General features: G+C 41.3%; 1 protein-coding gene across 1 annotated transcript in view; it reads left to right on the forward strand.

Moving 5' to 3' along the window:
• PHLPP1 (PH domain and leucine rich repeat protein phosphatase 1) overlaps positions 1 to 22,282 on the forward strand; it is a 193,047-nt gene that overhangs the window by 160,373 nt on the left and 10,392 nt on the right. Inside the window, exons 10-13 of the mRNA XM_042464403.1 lie at positions 10,653 to 10,853; positions 13,257 to 13,419; positions 16,100 to 16,230; positions 21,176 to 21,280. Of these exons, the coding sequence (XP_042320337.1) occupies positions 10,653 to 10,853; positions 13,257 to 13,419; positions 16,100 to 16,230; positions 21,176 to 21,280 (600 nt within the window). The remainder of the gene's footprint in view (positions 1 to 10,652; positions 10,854 to 13,256; positions 13,420 to 16,099; positions 16,231 to 21,175; positions 21,281 to 22,282) is intronic.

Below are 22,282 nucleotides of genomic sequence, written 5' to 3' on the forward strand. Positions count from 1 at the left end.
AGCACTGAATTCTCACAACTCCCAGCCCACAATCTATTGGCTGGGCCTCAGCTGCCTTCGGATTGGTCAGCCGGGTGTTCTGTGCACCACAATGGGTTATAGGAATTGTGGATACCAGCTGATGATACTTCTGCTGTTTTGCTACGTATTTTCTTGTTTCCACCTGCTTTTTGCTTCCAGTCCTCCTTTCCTAGTGCTTTTTCTCAGTATTCTGCCCTCCTTTAACACCTCTTTTCTTCTTCCATTATATTGAGTAAATTTATTAAAACAACTGTTTTGCTTCACAAATTGTTCATGTTTTGTGGCACATCAAACTTGCGCACGCAGTTTGACATTCTAGATCTACTGATTAGGTGATTTGCTACTTTCCTTTTTATTTAACTGTAGCTTCTAGTCATAAAAATCTTGAGCTCCAGACTGACCAGCCATCTTATATCACTTAAGGTTACCTTGCCTTTAGTTGATGAGCCATCTGTTGGGAGAACAGATGTTCTGTCTTATTCATTCAAATAGAAATAATTCCTCTTGTATTTTTAACATTTAAAGGGGGCAATTACAAGGCCTTCAAATTGAAATATATTGCTTCAGAGCATTCCCTGGTTTTCAAAATAAACTTTCTGTTAAGCCAACACTGAATTGGAATGTAAAAGCCTTTTATTTTTCATTGGCTGGCCTCCTGATTTCTTAGAATGAATTTGCTTTGGATCTATAGTTGTTATGTTTTTCACAAATTGGGAGTTGTGACTGGATGTGTATCAGGAACTGCCCTTCATAGTGTAAATAATTTTTTAACTCTCCTTCCTTCCTTCCTTCCTTCCTTCCTTCCTTCCTGCTGCTTTGGGTCATAAAGTTTGGAAAGGCATACAGAGGTGCTTTATGAGTCTAGGAAAAAAACAACACCCCCCCTAGTTAAACTCCCCCCCCCAATTTTTTTAAAGCCTGCCAAGACTCTTGGGAGACAATTTATTTGTATTTTACTTATTTGTTTCACACATTTATAATACCATCCTATAACCAAACTCTTAGGACAATTTACAAAAGGGTAAAAACACATTTAAAACTACATATTACACAGATAAACAGTAAAATGTTAAAAAAATAAAATAAGTGGCATAAGAACAAGTAGCACAAAATAAACTGATTAGATTAGGGACATATTAAATTGAGGACAGGAAGATAACAGGAAGATAAAAAGATGCTTGCCTAGGGCCAAAACAATATTCCATTAGATATTGGGAGAGTCTCTCTAAAGAATACTGTATGCATCATAGCCATACCATTACTGTTGACTTTTGCCACTGGCTACCCACTGCTTTTCACCTAGAAAATGAATTTAAAGAATGACATCCAACGCAACAAAAGAGTTCAGGTACATACATTTACAGGCAGCTGATTGTTTTGTAGTCCCAACCTGAGTCAAAAATCTTCACTTTTGTGTTGAATATAGAAATGAACCCAAAGTCTGTGAAAGACAGTAGTCTGCTCACCCTACACTTGCTAATCAAGTTTCTGAGCCATCTTGCAAGGCAGCCAGTGTGGGTATCAAATAGGTCTGCACTCTTGGCTGCCCATTTGCTCACCTAAATGGAATTCATTGTCACCAGTGGCTATCAGGCAAGTTGTTAAACCTAAGGCTGGTCCATGCACTATCCCCGGTCTAGAAATCCTAAGCTTCATCCCACATGCCCAGACAAAAATTCAAGCCTCCCTCATCATGAACTAAAGAGACAACATTAGATATCATCTGCCTAAGAGTCTGAGAATATTGCTTAGTCTTTGGAGTCTCCCTTCCTCTTCCACATGGCAGGGGAATCTGGTAGGTACACTTTAAAAAACCCAGATAAGAGAATTGTTTTTGATCTTAACGATGCCTGGTTTAAAGAATCAAATCTTGGCCCTCCCCTCCCCTGCCCTGATTTAGGTGACTTATCAGTTTGCTTGTTGTTCTTGTAGGAGTTTGCCTTCCCTCTCTGGCATCATCAGTCTACAGAGAAGATTGATTTATCAGTTAGTTTCTAATCTTAAGTTTTCCTTCTGCCAGCCTACTTTTACTGGGTCTGTGTAGGAGGGGGCCAGAGTTTAATCAGGCCAATATTTATAGCTTTCAGATGACTTGGAGCCTGTCACAGTGCAGATGATACTCAAGGTGGCTTAATTACAATATCTCCCTCTGTTCTTGCCTCATGAAATTTTCATGCTTCTCTGTGTTTGTCACTTCACATCTGCAGTGCTGCTTGTTTTGATTTTTGCCTTTTAAACTTTTGAATTTTGAAAAGTCTTCAAAACACACACAGAGAGAGAGAGAGAGAGAGAGAGAGAAGTCTACAATAACCCTTAAAGGCACACCAATGTATCCTCTTTTATATAATGTATTCAAGTGTCTTGTCATTAAGTCTGGATTGCAATTATTGTCCATAACAGTAAACTTTGGGGTGATTAGTTTTAAGACTTTTTACCAATATGGGTACTGTTTATAGAAAATATACTGAAATGTTTCAAAGACATAACTGTGTTCGTCTGGAAAATCAGCATGCAAAGAGATCTTATAGCATCTTTGAGACTAACTGAAAAAAGTTGATAGCAGGAGCTTTAGTAGATTTGAGTGTATGAAGAAGTCTGTGAAAGCTCATGCTACCAACTTCTCCCTTTCAGTTAGTCTCAAAGGTGTTACAAGATCCCTTTGCATACTGGGATGTGAGCAGATCTCAGTCATTCGACCCACATATTCCATGCTAGAGATGGGGAGGACCTTCACTTGAGAGAACTAGACTCAGTGGGGAACAGTGGATAATCAGTTGGTTATCAGCAACAGATGGTGCTATGAAAATGGAGAATTCCTCTGAGTGCTAAGGGTCGGGGGATGCACTCCTAGCAGTGGGTTTCTTTCACCTCTGCCCTGGCATCCTCATGACTCTCCCATTCCTGCAGTTGTTTCCTTTAGAAATTATCCAGATTCTTTCCATTCCTGCACTTGTGTCTATTAAAGCCTCTCCTTTCCTGTCTAAGCTGCTTATTCAAGGGATCAAATACTGAGTACATTAATAAAAGCTAATGGTAATGGGTAAGAATATTTGGCTCTGTAACTCACTTGGTATCCTTTAGCTTGGTGCAGGCGGACTGCTTCCTGATCCCTTCACCATGGTGAAGAGATTTAGAAATGCTGACATCTCCACCAAGTCTAAATGTCTCAATCTTGCTTCCTTCACAAGTTAGCTGGGCTGTTACTGTTCTGTTTTGGAAGAAAGGCAAAATAATGAATGAAACAAATTACGTAAATGTGTTGTTCATTCACTGCTTGGTTATGAATAGAGGAAACATGCAAACCTAGGCTATTTTAGGGACACTTTTGGTGTCTTTTGTGAATTTATTTGGTTTGGTATGGCCTGTCGCTTCAGGTTAATACTTGCCTACCTTTTGTGTGGGTTGACATGAAAGAGACAAAGTATGTATATATGAGGGGGGATCATGTAACATTTTTGAGATTGAGAGAGAGATGTTAATAGCATAAGGTTTCGTAGAGTTAAGTCTACAAAAACGTATGTATCAACTTCTTTCAGATTATTATTATTATTATTTATTTATTTATTTATTTATTTCCCACCTCTCCAACAAGATTGAGGTGGCTTACATCAGTAAAATCCATACAATACAACAGAATAAAATCCCACAATAATAGGCAGTTTTAAACTAATTGAAGTTTCCGGACTAGGCACAAGAGTAGCCACATGTGGAGCGCATTACAGAAGTCAAGTCATGAGGTTACCAGCTCATGTACCACAGTTTTCAAGTCCCCGGCTCCAGGAAGGGACGCAGCTGGTGTATCAGCCGAAGCTGATAACAAGCACTCCTGGCCATCGCATCTGTCTGAGCTGACATCTGAAGCGACGGATCCAAGCTGCAACACACAGTCCTTTAGGGGAAGTGTGACCCTATCCAGGACCAGTTGACACATTTCCATACCCGGATTAAGGGGCCCAACAATGAGTACCTCCATCTTATCTGAATTCAGTTTCAGTCTATTTTTCCTCATTCAGTCCATTACCACTGTAAGACAATCATTCAGAGGAGAGATGCTATCCTTAGTCATTGCTGTAATCCGATGCAAGGAGAGATATATCTTGGTGTCATCAGCATACTGATAACACCCCGCCCCATGTTAGTCCCAAAGGTGCTACAATATTCATTTGTATACTGATCCAGACTACCATGGTCATATCTTTGATTTGTATGAGAGACATTGGAAAAGTTTAACTTCTGACATGCCAGATGTCGAATGGTTGTTGACCCAATATTGAATCATTTTCATGCTCAGGCTAGAGGTGCAGCCATTGACCTTTCCCAAATGTAGATGAGTATATGGGAAGACCTTCATGTTGCTGGGCTTCCATGAGTTTTTTTTCCTGTACAGGAGCCCCCCTCTGAGATATTCAGAAGCTGCTGCTTAAATCTAAGATTCCTAGCAGATCTGCTATATAAATTCAGATAACAGCTAAGTTAGATTTTGGACAGCAGCTCCCAGAATCGCCTGGACAGTGGCCAAGCTGCCTAGAAAATTGTGGCAGCTGCAGTCCCCAAAAGTAATTTTTCCATACTTTGGTCAAATCCATTAATTGCATTGGATGACTTTGCTCATAGAAGCAATTGCATTTCCCAAAAAGATTTCTTGCTACTAGATATATATAGTAAAGGCACATTTGGCATATTTAACACTTAGTTATATTTCATACTAGATACGTAAAGGCATATAATTTCTCTGCTGTTGTGTTTTGTTTTGTTTTTACAGTAATTTGTGAATGGGCATGCATCCTTTGTTATTAGATACAAGGGTGAAGTTGAGTGCTTCCCCACCTCCTTTCACAACCTTGTAAACTACAGCCCCTTTTCTCCTTTACACAGACACAGAATCACACACACGCAGACACACACACTCTTTATGCAGGCACATAGCTCTTGTTAAATAATGAATGGTCCTGACGATTAAGCCATGTTTTTGTGAGAGTGACTTCTCTGGAATGTGTAGAGCTAACCTAGTTTCGGTTCTCTTGAGCTCCTGGAGGTTTTTATTTTTAATGGAAAGGCTTTTGCCTGTGTGCGTATGCGTGCGCGCGCACACACACACACACACACACACACACAGAGCCCCTCTGAATCAGTCCATGTGACTGCACAGTCATGTGTCTGTCCTTTTATTTGTGTAAGGCAAGTTTCAACAAGCTGGGGGACAAGGTGGTGGTGGTGGAGATAACTGAAATTATTTGTTAGCAAAACTTTCATATTAAGTGTAAATGTCTGTCTGTGTAGCCTATCTGAAGGGAACTGTTTTCTACCACCCCCTCCATCTTGGTCTCTGAGGGGGAGAGAAAGGAACTGCGCCCTCCCCAAAGGTATCCACCTCCATCTTGGGACTCTGAGGGGGAGAGAAAGGAACTGCGCCCTCCCCAAAGGTATCCAACTCCATCTTGGGACTCTGAGGGGGAGAGAAAGGTAGGCCAATCCCATCAGGCCTCCCTTAAAGGAACGGCGCCCTCCCCAAAGGCATCCAACTCCATCCTGGCCTCTGAGGGGGAGAGAGGGTGGGCAAACGCCATCAGTCCTGTCCTTAAGATACAGATCCCTCCATCTGTCCATCTGCCATGGTCCAGGCCTCAGAGGGAGAGAAGAATGCTGGACCTAATCCCCTTCCCCTCAACCATTCCCTTCTCCTTTTGTGTCGTGTCTTCTTAGATTGTAAGCATGGAGGCAGGGAACCGTCTAATTAAATGATTTTATGTACAGTGCTGTGTAAATTTACAGCGCTATATAAATAAAGTTTAATAATAATAATAATAATAGTTGTACATAGGCTTTGTCACAGATACTTGAAGCAGTAACTAAAATACTGCTTCCACTGTTGGTTGTTCCTGATTTGCTTTATTGCTGTTGCTTTTGTTCAAGCAATCCTGTTTCATTTCAGTCAAATGGCTCCCAGATAGTTCCTGCTGTCATTTCTCATTGACATTTCCAGGAGAGAGTAACCTAAGCCAGTGTAGCCTTCAGCATTTTCATCAATGGGTTTGAGCTTCAGCCTCCAATGTGGATCCCATTTGTAAAAAACAATGCTGTTCCCCCCACTCCCGTCTTTCCTCTCTCTAAGAAGACAGTAGTACCAAGTGGGAACAAGCAGTGGTAGTGTTGCTTCTGTAGTCTTCCTACTAGGCTAGTGTTTGTGACTGCCTGTTGTGCACCACAACCCTGCAATTTGATGACAGAAATAACTAAGTAAAACAAAAATAGGCAACAGTTTGGGATGCACCTGTGGGGTTGTTTAGCAGCAAGGACCTTAGTGTTCACACGCTATTTGTAAGGGAATAGATGGAGCCCTGGTGGCATAGTGGTTAAATGTCGGTAAAAAACATTGTGAATTCAGTCAGGTTGACTCAGCCTTCCATCCTTTTATAAGCTGGTAAAATGAATACTAAGCTTGTTGTGGGCAATTGGCAAACAAATTGTAAACCACTTAGAGAGTGCTTAGCACTATAAAAATGGTATAGAAATGTAAGTGCTATTGCTATTGTTATAGTTCCCTGTTGAGAGATACTCCAGATTGTTCTACTATAATGTAGGAAATCTGACTTCTGATCCTCACTCGGCCATGAAGCTCACTGGGTGACTTTTGGTGAGTCTGGATGGGATAAAGGCACATTAATTTTCAAAATAGGTGTTATCACGTTCGACCATGGCTGGGCGAACGCAACCCATACATAACCTGGATGCCAGCCGGGCTTATCCTATCACTTTCCAAAAATGGAAAAATCACATTCTTGGAAAGCTGCAGGATAAGCCCAACTAGCATTCAGACTTTGTACGGGTTGCATTCGCCCGGCCACAGCTGAATGTGATAACATTCATTTTGAAAATTAAATGTGCCGTTATCCCATCAGAGATAAGGTGCTTTAAAGCCAATGTGCCTATCTTCTCTGTCTCTTGTCATGCTTCTTGTGAGGATAAAAATGGGGAGTGGACAAAAGTTTTACACACTTTAATCATAGATCATTCCTCCTGTCTACTCCTCATAGGCTCTTTACCATGCATCATAAGCTCTTCACCATTTTCTTTTACAAAGAAAATTTTATTTTGTGAAGCCTTGGGTGGATTCCAGGTTTCTCTACTAAGGAAGCCGAAGTAGATTTTGTGGCCAGGAAGAAAACTGATGAAAGAGGTGGGCAAGAGCCTGTGTTTGAAACATGTGAATAGGGGAAAGTTAACCAGCAAGAGAACTTGGCTAACATGTGCATGACATGCAGTAATGTAGTATAAAGCATAAAGCATGGGAAAATCTCTGTCAGCCAAATGAATTCTATTTCAGAGAATTTCAGAGGCGAGGGCTACATGCTAGTGTAGAGTTGGATCAGTTGCGAGAAACTGGGGTTGGAATGCTAGCATATTTTAGCTTAAAACCCTTACTACCAGTAACTAGGCCTCAGAAGAATCACTTCAGCATTTTAGAAGAGTTTGTGTGTGCAGAATCTACAAAATCTGGGGTATCCCCTAGTGATTGTGTCCTGGGGAAGGTGTTGCCATGTAAGGAAGGCCAGAGAGGTGGGTTTGGACCCAAGACTTCAGGCACTTCACAATATTGTTGTGGTGTAGTGTAACACAAGTGAATCTCAGGCTGTCATCTCCACCCTGTACCTCTGTTATCACCCATCTGGAAAAAGTTACACTTGCCCCTCCATATTCGCTAGGGTTAGGGGCACAAGACCTCCATGAATATGGAAAAAATGCAAATAACAAAAACACCATGTTTTTACCTGAGAGGACACTTCTCTAGAAATCTCTGCGTCTTCCAGTGCAACTCTGTGGTCAGCGTCCGACAGACACTGACCATAGAACTGCATTGGCGGAGCTACAAATGCTTAGTGGAGTGTTCTCTCTAGAAATCTCCTAGTTCCTTCAGTGCAACGTTTAGTTAAAGTTGACCATAGAGTTGTACTGGAGGACCTAGATATTCCTAGAGAGAACACATTAATCAAATCCGTGAATAATCAAAGCTGCAAATATGGGGGGATGAGTGTAGAAAATTTATTTTGCTACTTCTGTAATGGTGTCTGGACCAACAAACTGTGGTTGGCTATAACTGTGATTAGTTTCCAAGCAGCTTACTTCAAGCTAGAGTAACTGGAGCCAGTTTGCTTGAATTAGCCTTAGACATAGTTCTGGGTCTTAGCACTGTGGTTAAGCAAAACTGGAATAGGAAGCTTCTAAACTCTGGGGGGCTGGAGTGCATGAATGCAAGGCCTCTTCATGGCCATTCGTCACACAAAACTATAGCTTAACACAGGGTTTCCCAACCTTTTTGACTCACGGAGCCCTAGGGGCTCCACAGAGCACAGGTTGGGAACCGCTGGCTTAGCATAATGTGAGAATGTTGCATTATGTACAGTTTCCATTGGTTCTTGGTGGGTAAGACTTGCTATAGTGCAAGTTTTAATGTACAGGACCCTGATATTCTTCTCAGCATTAACCCATCCTAGCTTCTGCACTCCAGTGAAAAGAGGAAAATATAAAATTTAACTGGTGTCTTTTCTCCATAATATTTAAAAGCAGTGGGGGCAAAGCCATAGTAAAAAAAATGGTCTAAAAGAAACAATTAGGAAAGTGGGTGTGGGGGGGAGAGAGATAGAGAGGCTTCTATTTTAAATAGCAGTCTTAGAAGAAACATTATATTTAAAAGGAAAACATTTTCTCCTTCCCCCACCCCCTGTCAATTGAACTGATTCACATGACCCATTTTGGTGCTGACATTCAAGAGGTGGCTGTTTCTTTTGTCAACTCATGTCCTGCAGAGCAGCAAAGAATCTACTCTCTTCAGAGCCAAACACTTCCTACCCTGGAGATGAGCAGCTATAGTTTGTGAAATGATTCCACATTTACTCCACAAGGTTCTTTTATGGAAATTTTTGTTTTGTGTAAGCGCAGAAACTTCATTCTCCTCCTTGCAGGCAGCTGTGGAAATGAATTTGGAAACTAGCAGTGGCTTTCCAGATGTTGTTCAACAGTTCTGGGGTAATAGGTGAAAAGTGCATTGGCTTCTAGTTTGGTTCTGAGCTGAGTTCCAGCTGCTGGTTTTGACCTACAAAGCCCTTTCCTTGCTTTGGATCAAGGTATTAGAAAGACATTCCCCTCCCTTATAAGCCTGCCAAAAAATTTGAGATCATCCATGGAGTCCTTTGTTGCGTGTTCCAGCATCTCGTGAGACTAGGTTGGACAAGGCATTCTCTGCAGCAACACCCCAATTGTGGAACTTGCTGCCAAGGGGAATAAGGCTTACGCTTTTTTGAGGTTTTGTTGGGCAGCCAAAATGGTGGTGGTCTACATGGCTTGAAATTGCTCTGGCCTTGTCAACTGTTAGGCTTAAAATTATTTTTAAGGAGTATTTTTAGTTTTTTAAGATAGGTTTTATCTTTGTATTATTCTAAATGTTTTCATCCATTGTGCATTGCCTTGGCAGGCTGAGAGGTGGTGTATAAATGCTTCAAATAAGTCTAGAATGGTGGATACGGGTGCCATGGAAGGAAACACGTTCTAGTATCCTTGCCTCTCACCTGGATTTCTTTGCTTACAGTGATTCGTGTGCTCAGATATGAGTCTCAGAAAAACAAAACACCTCTGCTGTAGAAATTCTTGTTTGTCATAGCTGTTCAGATATAAGGACATGTACAAAAATTGATTGTTGATGTCTCTCTATGATGCAAATAAAGTTGGAGAGTTCCATTGCTGTGCTCAGTGCCTTTTGTTATGTGCCTTCAAGTCCACTGTGACTTGAAATATAATCTTGTCACAAGACTTCCTTGCGTGATTTATTCAGTTGAAGTTTGCCATTGCCTTCATTTGAGCTGAGAGAGTGAGGCTTGCCCCAGGTCACCCAGTTGGGTTTCCATAGCTGAGTGGGTATTCAAACCCTATTCTCCTGGCATGCCAGTCTAACACTCAGACCACAAGACAGCCACGCTGGCTCTCCAAAATACCATATTGACTTTTGAGGCTCTATGCATTTACATTTTGCATATTTCTAAAAATGAAAGTGTAATTGGACTCACCATTTGGTTCACTGGTTATATCTTGGGTATATATGTGTTTAGAAGTAGACAGTATACATCTTGGCTTCCAACACTTTGTTCTTAACACCTGTAATACAAGTCATGCAGAGTCCTCACAGATGGGTTTTGTTTCTTCAGCGAAGTGTCATGCCAGTATCTATAACCACCTGCTTTTTCATATAATTGTAGTTCCCAGTTGGAAGTTTTAAAATATCTATCTATTGCCATTTCCATGATGGCTCTCATGGCTTCTTTCCCCAATTTCACTTTGGGCCTGTACAGACAGGCCAAATAAAGCTGCTTCGGGTCACTTTAGAGGTATGCTGTTTATATGATGCATGCGTCCTAAGAGGCTGGAAGTGGCGCCAAAACCATGCTCCAGTCCTAAGGACTGAAGCGCTGCTTTGGCACAGCTTCTGGCCTCTTAAGATGTGTGTATCATTTAAACAGCATACCTCCAAAGTGACCCAAAGCAGCTTTATTTTGGCCTGTCTGTAAGGGCCCTTTGTTTGGTTTAAATACAACCAAGAGAACAAGACTACAAATCTTTACCTCATACACGTTGTCTTGCAGCTTGAGGTACCTGAATGCTTCTGCCAACAAACTGGAAATGTTGCCTCCAGCCACTCTTTCAGAAGAGACCTGCAGTATTTTACAGGAACTGTATTTGACCAACAATCACCTCACGGATAAATGTGTGCCGTTGTTAACGGGCCATCCGCACCTGAAGATCCTCCATATGGCATACAATCGTCTGCAAAGCTTTCCTGCAAGGTAGAGTAAATTTCTTGAGAGAAATTTTAGAACATTTATGACTGCTGCTGCTGATGGTGGTGGTGATGATAATGATCACAATATTGTTTATATATTAATGTTCTTCATACATGCCACTGTGAACAATCTAAATTTGTATGACGTATAGGAAGAGGAGGAGGAGAATCCAAGGGGGGGTTGTCAAGCAGAAATGAAAGGGAAAGAGAGGAATGCATACCATGGGATCCCTTTCAGTCAGTGCACTTATATTTGGGGAGGAAAGCATTGTTTGTCTCTGTTTAACAGGGTTAGAAAAAAACATAATTTTCTGATTTAGTGCTACACATGAATACACCCCAAAAACCTGTTTTTTCCCCAACCCTCCTGCCTAGGTATGATACTTCATGTGTAGCTTTTTAAGAGGTGAGAATTGAAACAAGGCAAAAAACCAACAACAAAATTTTCTCTCAGACGCGCAAGCTTGGGTTGACTAGCTTGGATAGGTAGCTGAAATCAATAGATCAGGGATTTTCAAGGTTATGAGGTCTTGTAGGAGATAGATGAGAGGAAACAGATGTGTATACTGTACACACAAAGCCAGGCTAAGTGTCTGAGGATGTTCACTGTTTACCCAGGGCTAGCAGTTCAAAGGAGGAAAAAAAGATATGGGATACTAGCTTCATGACATGTATTTTTCTTTTTTTAAAAAAGATATCACAAGGAAAGAGGAAGGTGACAGATGATTTTGCCCTTAGCAATTTCTGCCAGCTCAACAAGCCCAAGAGGCAGGGTTGGCAAGTAGAAGGAGACGTGGTACATCTGCCTACTGGCTTAATTGGTACCCATGTGCATGAGTTAGGGCAGAGTTTAAGAATGATGTTTGACTCTTTTGGGAACTATGGTTAGAATGCATTTATTTTATGGAGGGCTACAGACAAAAATGTGGGTGCTTATTTTGAGCTTCCATGAAGAACTCATCCCTCTGCCTTCTCCCCCCTCTTCCCTTTCCCACCAATTCAGTTTCTTCTGTCACAGTAAGATTTCCCACATGCCCTGGACAAATCTTCTCTTCCTGTTCTGCTAATTTTCTCGTCTTCAGTCCTCCAAGATTTTTTTATCCCCACCTCACCATAAGCAAGCTTTTCTTCTCTCAATCAGGCTGACCTTCAGCTTCACAGCTGTTGCACTGTTCTTGAGGCCTCCATGACTGATGAGTTTTCCCTCAGCATTTTGAATGTTTGTGTTTATCTGAGTAGCTGTAGGGCAGTGGTGGCGGATTTAGACCAGCCTTCCCTGGTCTGGTTTGCTCCAGATGTGTTTGAATATACTGGTAGTTTTCAGAACCCAGCAGTGCCTGTGATGTCGTGGTTGGAAGATTCTGGGAGTTGTAGCCCCAATACATCTGGATGAAATCAGTTTGGAGAAGGCTGATTTAGGCTGTTGTTTTTATTGTATGGCTAAATCACACACATTACTAAATTGAGTAAAATATGTTTCACTGTGCTCAGATGTTTGTACTGTTAGCCTGTCTTCCATCCCCACTCACTCATCTTCCAGATTACTACTGCTAGTGATGCTACCACTTCTCCTGTCTAGGATATCGAACATACTGGTGCCTTAAACAGGAGTAATAGTATGATTTTCACCAGCAATAGTGGCTGTGCCAGCAAGACGGTAGAAGCAAGGCTGTTGCATATGCTAAAAATATTGCTCGTGCCTTGCATACAGTGTAGCTGTATTACCTTCCTTTTCAAATATATCAAAAGAGTTGCCATGTACATGATGGAGCAGATCTGTTCTCTGAGGGAAACAAGACTAGACCCAGTGGGTAGATATTGTATAGAAGAGGGTTTTGGCCAGACATTTGGAGAAATTTCCTAAGAATAAGAGTTGTTACACAGTGGAAGACAGCCTCGGGAGGTAGTGGGAATATATTAGCAGAAGCTTGGGTGCCCTGATGTATATCCTGCATCAAACAGCCCATATTGAGCATGGGTTTGACTAGCCAACCTACAGGTTCTCTTCAAACTCTGTATTTCAGCCAGAAGCTACCCATTTTGTAGCATAAATAACACCTCCCCTCTCAAATTTCTGTCCTTACACTAACCCTTTGAAATAATTAGTACACCTGTTTGACAAGTAGGAAAACTGGCCCTAAGAATGATTTCTCCAGAATTTCACTCAGTGAAAATGAGAACATGGGTGAAGGAAAAAGGCAATTCTGTTGGATCAAAGCTAGCTACTAGTAGGCCTGCTGCCACCTTCTGTCAATTCAGACTGTAACACTGTATGCAAACCATGTATTTACCAATTGACAAATAATTTGTCGGAAACCAGCTTTTAAATTTAAAGAAGTCATTGTGTGTATGAGAAAGAAAGCTTTTGACTGCTACTTAAAATCAAACTATTATCTTGCTTTTCTAGTAAAATGGCTAAACTTGAAGAGTTGGAAGAAATTGATGTGAGTGGAAACAAGCTGAAATCCATTCCCACCACCATCATGAACTGTCGGCGAATGCATACTGTGATTGCACACTCCAATTGCATTGAAGTCTTTCCGGAAGTCATGCAGCTTGGCGAAATCAAAGTATGAGTTTCATATTTCCATAATTTAACCCAAGAAATCCTCTCTAGGTGTTGGAAGTAGTTGATAATGGAAACATAGCAACTTTGAAATGCTCAGATATCAAAGTGTGATGTCTCATGTAATCAGTGAAGTGGCATATAGATAAATGAGATAACCAGTCATTACAGAGGAAGAATCCCATTAGTATTCCATGCTGTCTATATCCAGAGACAGGGTGTTGTCCCAGTAAAATCCAAGTAACTAATTTACTCTATGAGTCACAGTGGTGGCTGAGGGATGGTGAAGATGGGGAACACCCAACGCTGTGTATTTTGCTTCAGTGTGCTGGGGACAGAGAGCCTTCCAACTTCTTTACTGGGTCAAGTTTTCATTTTTGCAATGCTCTCTGTCAACCTAGCATAGCATTAGCAAGCTTTTAATATCAAAAGCCCACTGAAACAAATGCATGGCTTATACCTCATGCATTCTCAAGACTTGCCCTGGATGGACATAACAGGTTTGGTGGAGGAAAATATGGACCACAGGCCATCTGTGAACCCAGGTACATCTTTTACAGCCCAGCAAGGTTTCCCCTCCCCCTTGATGACTACTGTCTCCTCATAAAACCCATGGGCCAGGTCACTATCCTCATCGTAACACATGGAGCCCCAGCAGGTGAAGATGAAAGGAGTGACCAAGCAGAGCCACTACATCAGCTCCTGGTCCCGACCTGGCCTCTTGGAGATGGCTGGCCCACCTGAGCCAAAGGGCAAGGCCCCATGGCATGGAACCTCTGGTGCCTATGTCTCAAGAGTGGTGACAGTGGCGGCATGTCTGGGGATGGGGACTGATGAAGGGAGGAGCCACTTTCTCCATCCTCAAGTTCCTGCATATCAGAGGGGTTTGTGTGTGTGTGCGCGCGCGTGCGTGCGCAAATTGTGCAAAAATAAACCAAAAATCTTATCTGTGGTAAAAAAAAATCCTCAAAAATCCAGACCAAAAGTGACTTCTAGTCTTTTTGGAGATGAGTTTTGTGTGATTTTGAACCACCTTGGAAACCCTACAGCACCTGGTGGGTCCAAAGGAACAGGAATTGGCACCATATCCATCACAGTTGCTAGTTCCTGATTTAAGCTATGTCTCATCTGTGTGTGTTGTTTGTCTGTTTTGGATTTTTATCATGGTATCATGTTGCCCTGAAAAATGGGCATTTCATATCTCTGACCAAGTCTAATGGTTTTAAGTTTCAAGAACATAGATTTTGATTTAACATTAGAAGGAACTTATTGACAGTAAGAGCTGTTCGATAATGGAACAAATTACAAAGAAAAGTGGTGGAGTCTCATTCTCTGGAGGTGTTCAAAAAGAGAGTAAAAAGCCACCTGCTGGGGATGCTTTATCTGGATTTCCTGTATTGAATGTTGGGTTGGACTCAGTGGCTCATGGGGCTCCTTCCCTATTTCTACAAGTCTGTGATGTTCTACGATACTAGAAGAGTGGGTAATGTCCAAATTACCTTGCTTCTGTGTTTTTCCTGCCACCCAGTTGAGAATCTGCTGCAATTCCTAACAGAGAATCAATTGCATAATTTAATATCTTTGGAAAGAGTCCATTTCATTGCCATCCATTGACATTTTTCTTTGTGACTTCTTACATTTTGTTCAGTTTTTGGTGCAGGCATTACTATTGAAATTGCTTTTGAGTGCACTTTTAAGTTAATAGCCTGCTCTATGCTAAGGGCTTATGGTGAGTAACATGTTATTCAGAGGTAGCAGTTCTGTCTAAATAAGGACAAATCCTTCTCCACAAATGGCTCCCATTCTTTGTACTCATGACATTACTTTTAATTAAAACTCACTTAACACTGATGTGCTCCATTAGCTTAAGGAGAATAATTACTTTGCTAATACCAATAAACAGCCAAATTACTACTTGTTCTCCAGCATGCATGAGGGTTTTGGGGAAAGAAAAAACATTTTTAACAATACCTTTTGTTTGTGTGACAAATCACAAAAGGATTGTTTTGTGGAATGTGCATATAAGAAACTGGCTGGTGTTTTTGCCCTACAACAGGATAGAACCCCCTAAATTAAGGCTGTTTGGCCCAGTAGCTGCAGTTGTATATATTCATGTAGGCCGTGCTACTACAAACTGCAGTGATACCCTCGCTACTGAAAAAAAGCAGTACACAGAAAATTAGATGTCAAGGAGACTATTAGGTTTCTCTCTGTAACCTAAACACATGGCATGGGAACATTTCTTCCCGAGTTCTCTGAAATTACTCTAAAGCCACCAGATCTTGTGTGATCTTTGAAGCTAGACAGGGTAAACCCTGGTAGTACTTGGATAAGGGACCACCAATGAATACCAGTGCTGTGGGTTATATTTCAGAGGAAAGAACTGGCAAAATCACCTCTGAGTATTCCTTGCTCAAGAAAATCTTATGAAAAATTCAAGGGGTTACCATAAGATGGCAGGAGACTTGAAGGTGCACGCATATATACATTCCAACCTGGAATTTGAAGTGGTATAATCCAGATCCTGATGTGAGCTTCATGTTTCTGCTCATGAGGAGCAGGCTTTTCTTGTTTTCATGCCTTTCTGTTTAGCCAAAAATGCATAAGAGCAGATGAGAGCTGATTGTTTTCTCAATAATACCGCTCTCTTTTCTTTCTCCTTCCTTCTGTTCCCCTTCCTTCAGTGCGTGGACTTGAGTTGTAATGAGCTGACCGAAATCACGTTGCCTGAGAACTTGCCTCCGAAGCTGCAGGAACTAGATCTAACTGGAAACCCCAGACTTGTCTTGGACCACAAAACCCTGGAGCTATTGAAGTAAGGAACTGTCAGTTTTATTACACAGTAGGCAGAAGGGAACACAGAGCACTTGAGAAGCAAATACACCCAGTATCTAAACATAAGGTACCTGCAATTCCAAAAGAGGAAAAATGTGTTGCTTTCTTCTTTTATTGCTATACTAGCTAAATGACTAGTTAGGAGCATACCTTCTCTTATCCCCACAAAGAGTCTGAGTACTGGGCTCTTAACTAAACCTTTGCTCTTCCAATCCCAGAGTGCACTTCCTTTTTTCTCTTCTCTCCCCCTGTTCATTCCCTATAGATGAGTATTGTGCCCTGCCTCCAATTCTCCACATGTTCCTGTCGTAGTTTCTGTGGCTCTAGTTGCAGTATTAGGTACTATTGTCCCTTCCTTTGGCCTGATTGGATCCAGCATAGAATCTCCCAAGGAACATTTATGGCTTTCATAGACATTTGAACTACATTGTCCTAGTTTTAGCTTCACCTTCAAACCAACATACAATTGCTGGCTGTACTTTAGTGGTTAGTATCAGCAAAGAACTGAATATTCTGTGTAAAGAGCATTCTGTTGTGTAGGCTGATAAGAATGACTGGGTTAGCTGGAAATAGTTGTACAATAAGTACTTGCAGAGATTTGCACAAGGGATCCAGGAAGGGAGTTATTAGTGCAGATCATAAATACCGAACAGTGTTGTGCATACCAAGAACATCCCCTTCCCTGAATGTGATGCACTTAGGTATAAATGTAGCCTACCAGCCTCACTGAACCAAGAAATAATAACTTGGTTGCACTATATTTCTTCTACATACAAGAACTGGCAGGAAGTCACAACATTCTCATTTGAATATATAATTCCTTTCTTATATATAACAAAGCTTGAGGTGTTAATGGTTTGGACTCAAACTCTGAGAAACATCCATCTGGCAGGACCATTCCCATGGTGGCTGAGGAATTCTGGGAGCTATAGATAAACAGCAGCAGCAGCAACAATTTTTTTTCAAGAGCTTCTCTTTCTGTAATGTTGAAAAGTTGTGTGGCTTTCAACCAAAAGTGGCACAAGTGTGTCTTTTGACCCTCTTAAATATAGGACAGTCTTAACATTGCACCTAATCATGACAAAGTGCACCTTCACTGAAATTTAGTCATGCCATTTATGGCCACAGCAGGAATAAATGCTGTTGTTTTTTTTATAAATTATTATTCTTCAATTGCACAACCGTTTCCTGTGTCACAGTCAGATAGTTCTGAAGTATTATTCTTCCTTCTCTTCCTCCTTCACCTCTTCCTATGAACCCTCTGATCCCAGGAATTGAACGTTGGCCTTACGTGGCTCTCGTAACCTGCAGGTTCCAAAGGATGAAACTGTCAACAAGTTCACATCTGCCTTTATTTCCTTTGTTAAAAGACGTGCTGGAGAGCACTTTCCTCATTCTTGGTAAACCTCTGTGTTGCTTTTGCACCACTTTGCCAACTTGTATAAACATGCCCTGTATGGATTACAGTTGCCACAATAATGTTGGCTGGAACAGTCTTCTTGCTTGTTCATTAAGCCGTTTCTCTTCAGAGCCTGCCCAGGCCCTCTGTAGGTCTGCTGTTCCTGTTACCATTTAATGATTTCCTGCTCCATGGCCATGCCACCTACCATCAGAACCTTAGCTCTTCCTTCACTTTTGTGCTGTTGCAGATTTTGGAGAGCCAGTGTGGTGTAGCAATTTGAGCACTGGACTAGGACTCTGGAGACCAGGGTTTGAATCCTGCTCACCTTGGGCAAGTCACACTCTCTCAGCCTCAGAGGATGGAAATGGCAAACCCCCTCTGAAGAAACTTGCCAAGAAACCCCCATGATAAGGTCACCATAGGTCATAAATTTTTTGGAAGGCACACAACAACAACACTCACCTCTGGCACAGAGTCCAGGAAAATTAGTTTTCATAACTGTAGTTCCTAGAATCCTCCAGGCATCCTGGCCAGTGGTCATACTGGTGAGTGAATTCTAGAAGTTATAGTAACCAAAAGTAGTTTTGCCAGACTGTGCTCTTGCATAGTATTTTATCATGTGATTGCATGATAGAGTCTAAAACTCCAGGCATGCTTGTGTAGAATAGAAGCTGGCTTGATTTTCTGGGGCTGGCTCCTCTTAAGTTCAGTGAAGCAAAGTGTAATAGGCTGCAGCTGAGGGAGGTAAGCCCTTCTGATCCTGGATCACTTGGGTTTCCTTCGTAGAGGCATCGCCTCGCTGTTTCATAGACTTTTAGTTTGCAGCCTAGTTGCTTTGAGAGGTGGTCATTTGCACATGGGGTGTTGGTGTGGTGCACAAAAGCTATGCATCATTCCTGACAGTGGGTGACTTAGCCATCACAGAAAGGGAGATATGGTAATGGGGATTGAAAGAGAAAGAAAGAGGGACTGGTAATTCCTTCCCTTAAACCTCTTCCAACTCCAGAATGCTTTGGTGGTCTTTCATCTGTGGATGAAAGTTAGTTGCTGGAGGTGTTTCAGATGGATGCTTTTGTTGTTTCTGAAGGGTGGTTTGAAGACTCTTTCCCAAGTTTGGGCTCCTAAGTGTTGCTGAACATTTCCCATAAACAGCGGTCAAGGAAGACAGGAGTTGTAGTCTGACAATTCCTAAGGATTAAACATTGGGAATGACTGAATGATCACTTTCTCTGTGCATTTGTGCCCACCTATTTCTTTAAAAAGCATATACCTAACTTTGCAGCATGCCAGTGCTTGAACCAGTTACACAGTTACCTGGATCTTTTATTCCCTGGCTCCTGCCATATATACACACCCTTCCCATCTGTCAAAATGTGGCAGTTCCTTTTGAAAGCCATGCTCTACTTTCTGTTCTTTTAGATGCCTGAACATCAAGACCAAAGATTAAATCCTTGGGTAGTAATAGTTTACTGGAAAGGGCAGGAACAATGTGGAATTAGTTACAATAAAAGCTTGGAAAAGATTTTTTTTTTCTTTTCAAATTAAAGTTCCTAGGATCCCCAGCCAGCATGAATTGTCATGTTAGCTGGAGGAATTCTAAGAGCAGGGATCCAAAAGAGTAACTTATCCCAAGCCTAGTTACAGTATACTGTATCATATCATATCGTACATATCATAGGCAATTGGGTAAGTGTGAGCATATAAAATAAAATGGGGAGCTAGGCTGTGGAGGGGGTTAGGGACTTTATTGGAAGGAGTCAGGCTAGTGACTGTGGGTTTTTTGTTTCAAGGTTAAAGTTAAGTTGTGTTTTCTATGGAGAAACAAAAGATCCCAGTTAATGCATTTTAAATGTACAGATAATTGTGTTAAACCTGCAAACACCATTGGGTTCAGAGAAAGTCTCTCCTGCCCTTTCTCAGGATATTCATCTCTTGGTCTAATACTTTACTGGCCTTTGAATCCTAGCCTGTATTAGCATTGGGAGGGGCATGTAACATGCTATCAGGCTTCTTTGGAAATGCACCTAGACGCTGGAATCTGCCTCCACTTTAAACAGCAGAAAGTGAATATATGCATGGATATTGTTCATCTCAAAGTCTGTGAGCTTTTGTAGTCCTCATCCTCTTGCTAAATATTGGGCACATACCAGTTACACCAGATGTCACATTTGTGAAACTTTCTCTTTGTGGAAGCCACTTCTTTACTTATATCATGCAAGCTGTTAAACAGTTTTCATTTAATCAGAAATTTCTCTTTATCTTGACTGTTCTATTGCTGCCATTTTAGCACTGGTTTTAATGACTGATTTCTCTTTTAATTGATTTGCTGTATTGATTTCAATTTGAACTGCTTGGAATACTCACTTGCAGAAAAGCAATTTCTTAAATACTATCAAAACAAATTATAGCCTTTGTGGGGGGGGGGGGGAGATAAATTCCCCTTTGAGAACACTTCATCTCTCTGACTCATTCTGGCTACAGTCCAGAATGTGTATGCTCCCAAATGTCTATGAGGATTTATTCTTTAAGAAAACTGTGTTTCCAGAATCCTTACAACTTTAAAACTTACTGAATTTTAAGGGGGGAAATCTTGGTGGTTTGACACAAGAACTGTTTAAAGGGGAAATTCAAAGAAAAGAGAGTGATGATATTGACTCTTCTAAAATCTCTAAGGCTGCATCTACACTGCAGAAAAAATGCAGTTTGACACCACTTTAACTTCCATGGTGCAATGCCTTGGAACTGTGGGATTTGTAGATTTGTCAGATTTGTATTTTCTTTATCAGAGAGTTCTGCTGCCAACACAAACAACAAATCCATAGATTCCATAAGATGGAGCCATGACAGTTAAAGCAGAGTCAATCTGCATTAATTATGCACTGTGGCAGCAGCCTAACTCAAAGTTTGCAAAACTACTACACTAAAGTCTATCTTAAAAGGGGATATGGCATTGAAGGCGGCTGGAATTCAGATGCACACAAGGTAAGCTCTTGATTGCAACCTGATGACTGTGTAGTTATCAAATGGTAGCTACTAACAAGATAAGGTAACCATGAAGTTGTCCTAAGTTTATTTTGTACTGGGAGAAGGTTGTTGTGCAATCCAGGTTATAAGTGAACAAGATAAGGGTTATATGGTACCATCAGCGGAACACCAGATAATTTATTCTGTGTGAGAATATTCAAAACATGTGAAATGGTGGGGAAATTATCCATCCACTGCAGAAAGGGTAGGTGAGGTCCTTGCCATCTGTGTATACCTCTTCTTAATCTATTTATTTGCCTTGAGGCAACTAATTGACTGGCCATTTTTGTTTTAAAACATGATCTTTTGAAAAACCAACTAGAGACTATTCATTTACCTTTTTTATATGGAGACATCCAACTACTGTGCTAAATACAGTCCTCTAAAATAACTTCTAAGTACAGCAAGTAGAATGACATAAACTAAAACAAATGTATTGAGACTATTTACACGACCTGTGAAGCATTAACTTTTTGTACATCTTCCTTTCTCATTGTAGCAACATTCGTTGTTTCAAGATTGACCAGCCTTCAGCCGGGGATGCCTCCGGAGCCCCAGCAGTATGGAGCCATGGTTATACTGAAGCATCAGGAGTTAAAAACAAGTAAGCTCTTCTTATAGGGAGAAAGGCTATTCAGCTTCTTGTTGCCATCCTTAGAACTATAATAAAATTTTGCAGGGTGGGAAGGGGAAGTAGTTTTGCCAGATATAGATGAATCATGAGATTAGACTAGAATCTTGTGAAACTTTGGGAATTCTCTCCTTCTTATTTCCAGGGATTGGATAAAAATAAAATAATAGAATACAAGACAGATCATATAGGCATACATGTCTTCTGCTGCATCTGCACTGCTGAATAATGCAGTTTGACACTGCTTCAACTGCCATAGCTCAATGCTACAGAATTCTGGCATTTGTAGTTTTGTGAGATATTTAGCCTTCTCTTTCAGAGAACTCTGGTGGCACAACAGTCTACAAAATCTCAGAATTCCATAGCATTGAGCCATGGCAGTTAAAGCAGTGTCAAACTGCATTACTTCTGAAGTGCAGATGCAGCCTCTGTCCCTCCTTATTATCGGTTTATGCTAATGTAAGTGAATATACAGTCACCCCTCCTTTCTCACAGGCTTTTTGTTTATACACAGAGGGGCAACCTCTGTTAACCCCAATGGGACGCTCCCCTGTGGCGCACACACACACCTGCATGCTCGCCGGGTGACCCCCATTCAAACTTATGAGGCTTGAATACAGTCAGCGGTTTTGAGCTCATGGAATGCAAGCCCCAGTAAAAGTAATGGGGTGCATAGCTGTACCACCAAAAGCATGTGCCCCATTATTTTCTGTGGGGCTTGAGTATACGCTCTTTTCCCCATATGCGGGAGGAGGTCCAGAAAGGATCCCCCGCATATGGGGAGGGCACACTGTACATGTGAGTCTCCGTTTTTGCAAGGGGGGGTCCGGAGCAGATCCCCCACAAAAATGTAGGGTTGATTGTATTCATAAACTAGTTTGATTAGCTTATATAATCCCACACTAAAAGGGCTAACTGTTCAAATGATCCAGAAGTATATGACAAAAGATCCAGCAGTGTATGATAATTTGTGCA

Source organism: Sceloporus undulatus, chromosome 4 (genome assembly GCF_019175285.1).
Source record: "Sceloporus undulatus isolate JIND9_A2432 ecotype Alabama chromosome 4, SceUnd_v1.1, whole genome shotgun sequence".
Lineage (NCBI taxonomy): Eukaryota > Metazoa > Chordata > Lepidosauria > Squamata > Phrynosomatidae > Sceloporus > Sceloporus undulatus.